A 10375-nucleotide genomic window follows, 5' to 3' on the forward strand; every position below is an offset into this window, starting at 1 on the left:
GGCCCTCCCCTGCAGGGTCCCCGTCTCTCTCCGCCCCGGGACCCACGATCGCCCCGGGACCAGAACCGGCTGCAGCCGCCCCTCGGAGCCGCTGTCGGGCACAGAGCAGCGCGTCCTGTCCAGGCACGGGGAAAGCAGGGACTGCCCACGTCCCCGCCGCTCCGGGTACCTCGGCCACTTTTCAGCCTCTTCCCTGCCCTATGGGTACGGGGCGGCTACCGAGGGGGAGCCTCCCGTGAGCACTTCGTCCCTCCATCCCTCCTTCCAAACTCTTTCCCCACGACCGTAGCAGGACAGACAGACGTTCTTTCTACAGCCCTGCTGGCAGCAGGAGCTCCCACAGACCCAAAACGGAGCCATTGCCACAGGGGATCCCATCCTGCAGAGGAGGTGCGGGGACCCTGGCTGAGCGCACGCTGCCAGCACTGGGGCCGTTCCTCATTGTGGTGAGGGGTCCGAGGCCGGGGAGCAGCTGGAGGCGGAGCTGTGGCTGCCGCTGCAGCCGAGGTCCCTCTGTGCTGGCTGCAAGCACGGGGCTGGGTGGCTGGCAGCTATGGCTTGCTGGAAAGAGTCGGTGGTATCCCAATGCTTTCCCCATGAGATTACCTACAATGAGGCCAGCAAATGCTTTATTACCAAGGATAGCACTTCTTCAGTCCTCGGGCAGCAGAATTGGGTCTGCCTCACTGTGCCCCGTGCAAGCTTGATCCAAGGCAGCTCCTGGGTGCCGAGAACCAGCACCAGCCCCAGCCTCTCAGCCTGGGCCCACACCCAGGAACGGAGAGCTGGGCAGCCCCATCCACAGGACTGGCACACTACCGTGCTGTGCTCCAGGACCACCACCCCACACTTGTAGGCTGGGAGCTCTGCACAGCATCAGGGTGCTCAGGGTGCTCAGCCAGCAAGAGTGAAGGTCCCCAGTGCCCATATCTCCCTAAAGGGCAGAAATGCTTCTCTCTTGCCCAACAGCCCACAGCCTGGCGCACACCCCAGGAGCACCTCGCTCACCCCCAGGCCACGCTCCCACATCCCTGCCTGGCCCGAGAAGCTCCACACTCCCGATCCCTCCAGCGATCCTGTGTAGGACGGGGCCCCGTGGTGCTGCCCCATGCCTGCCCCTGATGCTCGCTCAGAGGAGACGTCCCAGGAGCTGCGTGCCAGGGGAGCTGGGACAGGGCAAGGGCAGCGCGATGAAGCCCAGGTTGCTGTAGAAGCTCAGCTGCTGGTGGTCTGCAGCACTGACTTGGCAAAACACACCCCGTGAGCCTGGGAGGAGAGAGGAGAACTCAGACCGTGGTCTGGCTCCCCCGTGTTCCCTTGTGCAAGCTCATGGTGCTGGGGGCAGAGCCAGGAGCCCCAGTGAGGGCTGCCCCGGTTCCGAAGTGGGCAGGGAGCAGTCAGAATGTGGTTGGGGTGGGTCAGGGGTGCCTCAGCCCCACCAGCACGGAGCTCACCGTCGGCTCTGAGGGCGCTCAGCAGGCTTACAGCCAGACTGCGGCTGGCACCCGCATCCTGCACCCGCGGGGCCGTGTCCAGCTGCACCAGGGAGGGGAAGCGTCGCAGCACGGGCAGCGGCACAGCCACCGGCTTCGTGTGGAAGAAGAGCAGCGCTTCTTCCAGGACACCCTGCAGGCGATACAGAGTGAGGGAACCCTCCCTCCCCAGCTCCATCCCGGCACCGCAGTCACACCCTCACCTGTCCCAGGACCCCCAGCTCCCGGGGGTACCTGCGCTGCATGGCCGGCAGCCAGCTGCTGTCGCGCTCTCGCAGGAATCGTTCAGCACAGAGCGCTCCAGCTGCATAGCCACAGGGGCCGCCCTCATCCTCCAGCACGAAGGTGTATTCAGGGCTGAGGCTCAGGAAGCTGCCCAGCGCCCTGCCAGACAGAGCAGGGCGCCGCTGAGCTGGGGCCGAGCCCAGCACAGAGGGAGCGCAGAGCTGCCGGCTGCCTCCATCCTGGGACGCAGCACCCGGCGCCCCTCCCAACCCACTGAGGCCCTAATGATGCCCTCTGCCAGTGTAAACACTGCAGCCCCCACTGGGACCAGTGGGGACAGAGCATCTCTATCCCCATGGCAGCTACCAGGACCCCACTGGACACGTCCTCCCTGCCCCACATCTGGCACCACAGTCCCGCAGTGGCCATGGCACGGGCAGAGTTGCTCCCCGCAGGGATGAGAGGAGGGCCCTGGCCGGCTGCTTCCGCGCTGCCTGGGCACACATCCGGGGGGTCCCCATGGATCAGGTCTCACCTATCGCCCAGTAGGTCAGGGTGGGCCGCGAGGACCTCCACAGTGCTGGGCTCACCGTCCAGACCCTCCCGGAACATTTGGTACAGCTTTCCCTGGAAGAGCCCAACCCAGCTCAGTCCCAATCCTGCCCCACTGCTCCCCTTCAGCTTCTGCTGCTCTGCCACAGCCCCTTTGGAGCGTGATGCACTCACAGCTGCCTGAAATGTCCCCAGAGAGGAACACGACGAGAGCCACAGCCCTCAGCACCAGGGGAGGTGGGTGCTGCAGTGCCCGGGGTGCTGGCGCTGAGCGACGCGGTGCATGCAGCCATTGTGTGCTGCGTCCTGCTGCCACAGCGCAGTGTGCTTTAAAATGAGCCATTGCCATTCCAGTCAGGCACCCCCTCGCAGCAGCTCCTGAGAAAACGCTGCTCAGCCCAGCCCGGAGCATGCTCAGAGGAGCCGAACAGCAGCAAAACATGCTGTCCATGGAGCATGTGCGAAGGGGAACCCTGTCATAAATTCCTGCCTTGGTCACATTAGAGCTCGCAGGGTCAGCACAAAGGACATCCTGGTGAGAACATGTTTTTCTCAGAGGAAGGCTCGGGGAGCAACAGGAGCAGAGAAAGGCACTCCTCAGCTCTGCTCCCAGCGCTGGCCAAAGTGCTCGGCCGAGTTTTTCCCACAAAGCTCCAATGGAAAGATGCATTCGGATGTAATCTGACAACTGGCAATTGAAAACAAGCTCTTGCACTGGGAATTGCTGGCAGTCAGTCTGACATTATAATCTGCTCTCATGTGCCTGCAACTCCTCCTCTGTTATTTATAAGCACTAAGCCTTGCGTTGCAGGGCACTGTGTTTAGCAGGGATGTGTGCTGTGCCCATGATGGTGGATTTGCAATGTTAGCATTTTTTAGCCCGGCGGGGCAGCAGAGCAGACAGAGCTGTGTGACCACTGCAGGCTGCGTCCCATGGGACACAGCCCTGTGCAGTTAACCCCATATTGGCCTGATCCTGGGGTTTGCTTCCCACTGTCATTGTCCTGTGCTGTGAGCTCAGCTCCGCGGTTGGTAGTCAGCACGCACTTTTCTTCTTATGCCATGCAGGGTGTGATGCAGGGTGAGGGGCAGGAGGGGCAGCAGGGTGGCATGTTCCATCTCACCTTGTCCTGGGGCAGCAGCGGGCGCAGGAAGTACAGCTGTCGGGATGGGAAGAGCGGAGGTGGATGGCAAAAGAGGTCACAGCTGTTCCCCACGGGCAGCAGTGCCTGGAGGAGGCAGTCTGTCAAGGAGCAGTTTGCTCTGCCCCCCACACCTGCCCTGGAGCAGAGGAGAAACTCCCCATGTTCCACCCCGAGCCCCAGCACCAGCACCCAAGCAGCTCTGCCCCTCAAGCACGCAGGAACCCAACGGCAGGGCAGGAACAGCAGCTATGGTCCTGGCTTCCCAAGCGCTCCTCCAGCCCCCAGTTCAAGGGCATGGTCTCACCTGCAGCTCTCCGGAGAGGCCCCCACGGTGCACCCAGGGCTCAGCGTCCTCCCCTGGGAAGAGCGGGGCAGTGATGCTCTGGCACCCTGCAGGCAGCAGGAGACAGATGTGTGTGTGACACAGCTTCCGGCACAGCCAGAAAGCTGCAGCCCAGGGCAGAACTCAGCACACTGCTTTGCAGCCCAGCCATCAGCATCTGCACGGACACTGTCACACCGTCACACCGTTGCTGCTTCCCCACGGATGCAGCTCATCACACGACCATATTCTACGTCAAACATGGAGCTCCTTCAGAGGAATGGAGGCTCCCAAGGTGATGAACAGACATTCAAAATCCGCCCTCATTTCTGTCATTACTGCTCTCAGTGGCTCACAGAATCATACAATCGTTCGGGTTAGAAGGGATCTTAAAAATCATTTAGTCCCAACCCCTGCCATTGGCTGGGACATCTTTCATTAGGTCATGCTTCCAAAATCCCCATCCAATAGAGGACCCACGGCTTTTCTTATTCCAGTGTCTCACCACCCCCCTGGTAAAGACTTTCTTCCATGCATCCCTCCTACCAGAGAGGCGGTCCTGGGATAAAAAAGGCTGAGAAACTGTCCTAGTAATAGACATTCCCTCTAAATCACAACAGACAGCAAAGTGCTGCTGCAATGTGTGCCCCCCCGCAACGCATGATGCTGCTTCCCCTCCAGGCTGCTTCACTTCATTTCCCCTTCAGTGGCTGCTCCCTCCTGACCAGGTCAGGAGCCATCTGCAGGGATGGTGCTCCAGAGCTAACAGCTGCTCACAAACCACTGAGCTGGGAGTTATGTCATGATGTACTTCTCAGAGGCAAAGGAATTGCACCAGACGACTGCTCCCTGCTGATGGCTGTGGGTGCAGGGCAGGGGCTCAGCCACTTGCGTGGTGAGGTGGGTGCGCAGCACTGGGACACTGTTGGGTCCCTGGGTGCAGAGATGCAGGGCTGGGATGCTGAGGGCAATGATCTCACTGCCTTGCAGAGAGCCCACAGCCCACATCTGGCTTCAGAACAGAGAGCCTTCATCCTCAGCTAGGCAGGGCAGACCCTCATGAGCCCTGTACCGATGGTGTCCTGAGCCCACCGCCGTCTCCCCAGCAGCCATGCTCTCAGCATAAGGGTGTGCAAAGTGCCAGCCTTCCCAGGCCCTTCACACCTGCAGGCAGCATGTGGGGAAGGGCAGCCCTATGGTGAGGACCCGAGGGCAGCAGCCCTTTGAGGGGGGAGAAAAAGACACCGCCATACTTACAGACAAAGCAGCTTCCCCAGGTGCCCTTGTGCTCGGGGTCACACAGGAGGTGGCCATCTGCAAGGGAGGAGCACAGGGCTGGGATGCACACGGGGGTCAAGGGGAAATGCTCCCACCAGAGCCCCTGGCATCTGGGCCAGACCCCGGGACTGCTAGGGCTCCCAGACACTTTCACCTCTTTAGGTAGAACGACAAAGCGAGATTAAGGCGCTTTAGCTGTTCCACTGTGCCCAGGGGCCCTTTGGGAGCTGGGCTGGGTTTGGCCAGGTGTGGGTAAGCGGCCCAGGGTGGAGAACTGTCCCCCAGCGTGCCCTCATTCACGTACCCAACCACAGCACAAAGGCGCTGGCAGCCAGCAGCAGGTTGCGGATGTCCCACAGGTAGGGGTGCAGGTCGTAGAGCAGCGCCTGCCCCGCACTGCGGACGAAGCGGCCGTGCAGGCAGCACGTCTGGGCACAGAGCTGCTGGAAGGAGCGGGCCTGGCTGCGCCACTGTGCAACCTGCAGACTGGGCAGGTGTCAGAGCAGCTGCAACGGGCGCTGTGCCGCAGCAGCGCCCACACCAGCCTTACCACACAGGAGTCTGGTGATCTGCTGGGGACTCCCATGCTGGGACTGTTGGCCCGGAGCCACCGAAGGTCTTCCAAGAGATGCTGCGCCTGTGGCCCATGATGGTAGGGCAGGTAGAAGAGCTCCACCAGCATCCGCGCCTCCTCCATGGTCAGTGGGGCACTGGAGTCAGACCTAGCCTCTTCTGAGATCAGTGGCACAGAGGAGCCGGGGCTTACGGCAGTCCCGTTAGTGAGCAGTGCTGTGGGGACAGGGCTGGTGGCGGCCCCATCAACAAGCTGTGAGATGGGGCCAGGGCTGGGGTCAGCCCTAGACCCTGAGGGTATATGGAGCACGTCAGCAGTGCTGGCCCCAGGCTGGGGACTGCCGGGAGGGCTGCTGCCCCTTTCCCTGACGTTGCTGCTGTCCAGGGGAGTGCTTTGGCCAGTGCTGGCCCTGCTGCTGCAGCATGTTGGTGTCCCCAGGCTGCAGAGGGTCTCACCAGGAGCTCCTGCCCACCCATCACTCCCTGCTGTGATGGGCAGAGCGGAGGAGGGCTCACAGCTCGCTCTGCTACCTGAAGCGAGCCGGTCCCGATCCTCTGCAGGGCTCCGTGGGCCACCGGTGGAGGTCCTGCTCCCATTGCCATCATCTGGCACTGAGGTTGCCTTCCTCTTTCTGTTCCCTGCTGTCACGTCACAGGGCTCAGGTTCATGCTGGTCTGCCCCACTGGGAGCAGTGTCACAAGGCTGCGGGCCAAGTAGGGCCTCCTGCCCTCCTGCTGTGCCAGGATGCAGCCCTGCTTCTTCCTCGCAGCCAGCGCTGGATTGCAGCAGAGTCCTTCCTCCTAGCAAGAGAGCAAAGGGGGGGCCTCACCGGCACCTGCACCAGAATGGCTGTGCGGAGAACAGCCCTGGGGCAGCTGTGCTGGGAGCTCAGAGCAGTGCTGGCACCTACCAGGGTCTGCCCAGACCGTGGGCTCTGACTTGTTCAGGATGTCGCAGCTGGGGAGGCTTTGCAGAGGCAAATGGTGCAAAGCAACAAACTTGTACCACGCTTAATCCCCACCTTCAGAGCTCTATTGTTGTTCCTAGCCTTCTCCTGAGCCCACGGTTTGAGGAAACAGAATGTGGAAAGCAGGAAGCATGCTTTGCTCTCCATCCTTGCAGCAAATGCCACATAACCCTCCTTCAGGCAGCTGGGCACTACCCAGAGCTGTTTACAGCCCAAAGCTGTTCCTGAACCATGCTGTGGGGTCACAGACCTCATGCACATTTCCTGCACATGGTCACCTTGTCATGCTGCCCCTGGATCTCAGACACCTCTCCCCATCAGTCTTCTCCCCCAGCACACCATCTTCTCTCAGCATCTGTTTCTCCAAGTGCTCTCTCATAATGCAGACAGGGACACTACTACATCTGCTGGTAGTACCTCCTGGTGCTCACCGTCCTGCATCCCATGGGCTTGCTCACTTCTGGAGCAGGAGAGTGAGCCCAGCACATAACTACCCACGGAACCAAAGCTTCAAACTCTTCTACCTCACCTTTCAGCTGCAAATCCCTCCTTTTCCCAGTGCTACTCACAGACTCCCCCAAGCAGACCCTGACCACAGGACGACCCCACTGCAGCTCCCTCAGCCCACAGAGCTCCCAGCAGAGCTGGTCCATGCTCGGGGCTGAGGATGCTGCAGGGTACCAGTTCACCTACCTGCCTCCAGCACCTGCTGCTTTATCTCGGCCACCCAGTCGAGCAGTGCCAACTCCAGAGCTTCCTGAGGGCTGTAACCTTCCTGCAGGCCCTGACCGTCCCCCGGCTCTGCTGAAGCCTCTGTTCCTAAGGAACAGAGCTCATCAGCTTGGCAGTCTCACACAGTGCTTTACCGAGCTAACCCACGTGACACCAGTGCAGGGCAGCTCACCGCCCGGGGGGACCCCGTGTCCAGAATGAACGTGTAGGGCCACCTCTCCCAGGCTGGTGGGAGCGGGGCTGCAGGGCTATGGCAGGGCAGGGCGGAGTCATCCTGGGTCCTATCCCATGCACACAACCTCACCGTGGCCGTGGTGCCCCGTGCATGGAGTGTCCCAGGGCACGGGGCCACGTACCTGTGCTGTCGGTGTGGGCACAGCCCCACAGCTCACTGCGGAACCAACTGCCCAGAGTGTGGATGGGGATGAAGTTGGCCTGGAGCTCGCAGTTGGGGTTGAGGAGCAGCCCACAGAGCCGGGGCACGAGGCCGGGGGCACGGCCCGTGTAGGGGCCCAGGAAGACACGTCGGCAGTCGTAGTCATTGGCAAAGAGGTTGTCCCAGATGAGGAGGCGACGCCGCAGGACGTGCTCCACCTCCTCCACCAATGCGACCGAGAGCTCCTGGGACACCACCTTTGGGCCTAGAGCATCAAGGCACAAATACGTGTGGGATCAGCGGGCACCAGTGGTGCGTGTGCACATCTGAGCACCAAGGGCAGAGCTGCGCACAGCCGTCGAGACAAGCAGGGCACCCACCTGTCCAGATGACCCCAATCTCTGGGAGCAGCTCCCGGCCGAGGGTCTGCAGGTAACGGGACCGAGCGGGGCTGGGGGAGCAGAGTGAGCTGCAGTACTCTGCAGAGACAGCAGACAGCGGTTGCAGCAGGCAGGGATGTGGAGAGGAGCTGGGCAGGGGGGTGGCACTGCCCCTCACAGCCTACTGCCGTCCACCCCGCTGCCTGCTTCTGTCCCCACCCTGAGGTCTCCCTGGCCGTCCCAAAACATGGTGGAGCCCTCAGGCTGCCAGGACAATCAGCCTGCAGGGGGAAGAAGTGCTGGGAGCAGCGCAGTGAGCACACTGGGGCCGCCAAGCACCCATAGCTGGGGGGGTACCTGTGGGGCAGAAGAGGAAGGTGGGAGGCAGGCCCAGCTCCCGGTACGCCTCGTTGGCCACAGAGGCCTGTGCCTGTGCCAGGGAGGGGAAGACGTCTCTGTCAGCGCGGCACATGCAGGGATCGACGTCGTCAAAAAGCAGCGCGAAGGCACCGCAGCCCAGGGCGGCCACCTGCGGGCACAGGACAGGCGCTAGGAGGGCGGCAGCAGGGGATGTGGGGAGCCGGGTGAGCTCCAGGCAGGGACGGCAGAGCGCTGCAGCACCCCGACAGATGATGCCCGCATCGCTGGGATACCGGAGGGATGGAGCTGCTCCCTCTCTGCAGCTCCTGCAGAGCCACCTGCAGGCATTGCAGCACTCCCAGCTCCCGGCTCTGCTGCCCTGAGCAGGCACGGGGCTGATGAGGCACTCAGAGCTCCCCTGGGGTCAGGAGCAGCTCACAGCCCCACACAGACGTTTGGTGTGGGCGTGGGGCCGCACGTAAGCATCTGTGACCCTTGCCAGGAGCCGTGGGGTGAAGGAATGGCCCACGGTACCTGCCTGAGTTTTTGCTGCAGCAGGAGCCTGTCCCCAGCACTTGAGAACACGATGTCCTGGCCAGCAGAAATGGCGAAAATGAACTCCACGTCGTGCTCCTGGGCAGCTTTGATGAGAGACTGCATCTGGGCTGGGGACAGAGCAGAAGGATGCAGTGAGATCTTGAAGGCACAGGAGGGGCAGAGGGGAGGCTGCAGCCTCAAGGATCAGAGGGAGAGAAGGGCTCTGGGGAGGTGGTGCCCAGGCCCTGAGACAAAGAGGACCCTCTCTCAGGGTCTGTATGTCCCAGCACTGCAGCATGTTGCCAGCAATCCACATAGGAGCTCTGTAGCTGCTGGGGTCCCTGGGGAGAACCCGTGATGGGGAGGGTCTGGGGCTCCTACACCGCACAGGATTCTATCAGGGGGAGCGTAGTTGCAGCCTGAGCCTGGGTGAGATGCAGAGCGATGGGAGCAGAATGACTGCAGCCCCCCAGCTGGGGCCCAGCAGAGCCACTACCTGCCTCATGCTGTGTGTAAGGCTCTCTCCAGAGCAGCCGGTGCTTCAGCTCGTCTTTGGGTGCGTACATGTAGCAGTTCAGGCCCCAGCGTTTCAGCCTGCAGCAAGGAAAAGGCATCACCTGGGGCGCAGACGGGCTCTTTGCAAGGCAGTCTGCAGGCAGGCGCGCCAGCCCTCTCCTTCTCACTGTGCCTGCAGGTTCCCAGCCTCTGCTCCCAGCCCCACACTGTGCAGCCACAGCCCATCCTCAGCTCTCTGGATGGTGCACCGCAGCTGGAGTTGAAGGAGTGCAGGTTGGAGCTAAAGCAGGGCCTGGCTGTTTTGGGAGATGAGGCCATGCTGTCATAACGCCCTCCCTGGCCTCAAAAGCTGGCCCTCAAATTCTGGACAGTTCTGTCCAGAATCTGCACAGCAATCCAACATTCACTGGCGATCATCAGAACAGGACTCACACTTCCCTGGGCAATTCTTTCAGCACTCCTGTATGAAAGCCATCTGATTTATTCATTTGTTCTATTTATCCTCACAAGTGGACGACGTTTCACATTTTCCTATGGTGAATGGACTGTCATGGACTGCATGACACGATCACCTTACCTTATTTCTTCCCAGAGAAGGAAAGTAGAGGCAAACGCTCTGCTCACATATGGGAACACATGAACACACACACCGATTTGACTGGGCCATCACCAGCGCTCACCCTAATATCATTTAAAACATATCTCTTGCTTTCCTTTATCTCAGCCGCAGGTTTTCCAAGTTTTTCTAAGTTTTTCTGCGTTCACATCTCCCAGCGCTCCCCCATTACAGCACATCTCCCACTCTGAGCACAGCACCAGCGCTGTTGCCGGCGCACAGCGATCACTCACAGCGCCCCGACCCCCCGTTCCAGCCACCAGCAGCACGCAGCTCCCCGCCCCGCGCCGAGCGCTCCGCCC

The 10375-nt window shown here is 61.3% G+C and overlaps 2 protein-coding genes across 8 annotated transcripts in view; both read right to left on the minus strand.

Annotated features, from left to right (window-relative positions):
- Positions 1-10375, minus strand: part of MDGA2 (MAM domain containing glycosylphosphatidylinositol anchor 2) — a 375704-nt gene that overhangs the window by 264979 nt on the left and 100350 nt on the right. The gene's annotated exons all lie outside the window — the stretch shown is intronic.
- LOC116216702 (protein O-GlcNAcase-like) overlaps positions 25-10375 on the minus strand; it is a 14305-nt gene continuing 3954 nt past the window's right edge. Inside the window, exons 2-16 of one of the 7 annotated variants that reach the window (XM_031553741.1) lie at positions 9438-9535; positions 8939-9069; positions 8402-8573; positions 8045-8143; positions 7645-7929; positions 7250-7375; positions 5566-6389; positions 5320-5455; positions 4995-5051; positions 3720-3805; positions 3395-3499; positions 2254-2345; positions 1697-1877; positions 1455-1626; positions 25-1266 (exon numbers count right to left, since the gene is read on the minus strand). In XM_031553741.1, coding sequence (XP_031409601.1) covers positions 1130-1266; positions 1455-1626; positions 1697-1877; positions 2254-2345; positions 3395-3499; positions 3720-3805; positions 4995-5051; positions 5320-5455; positions 5566-6389; positions 7250-7375; positions 7645-7929; positions 8045-8143; positions 8402-8573; positions 8939-9069; positions 9438-9535 — 2701 coding nt within the window. In that variant the 3' untranslated portion in view covers positions 25-1129. Of the gene's footprint in view, positions 1267-1454; positions 1627-1696; positions 2346-2444; positions 2803-3394; positions 3500-3719; positions 3806-4994; positions 5052-5319; positions 5495-5565; positions 6390-7249; positions 7376-7644; positions 7930-8044; positions 8144-8401; positions 8574-8938; positions 9070-9437; positions 10370-10375 lie in introns of those variants that run through there. The other 6 variants (XM_031553742.1, XM_031553740.1, XM_031553743.1 and 3 more) reach the window with 6 other exon arrangements.

Source organism: Meleagris gallopavo, chromosome 5, assembly GCF_000146605.3.
Source record: "Meleagris gallopavo isolate NT-WF06-2002-E0010 breed Aviagen turkey brand Nicholas breeding stock chromosome 5, Turkey_5.1, whole genome shotgun sequence".
Lineage (NCBI taxonomy): Eukaryota > Metazoa > Chordata > Aves > Galliformes > Phasianidae > Meleagris > Meleagris gallopavo.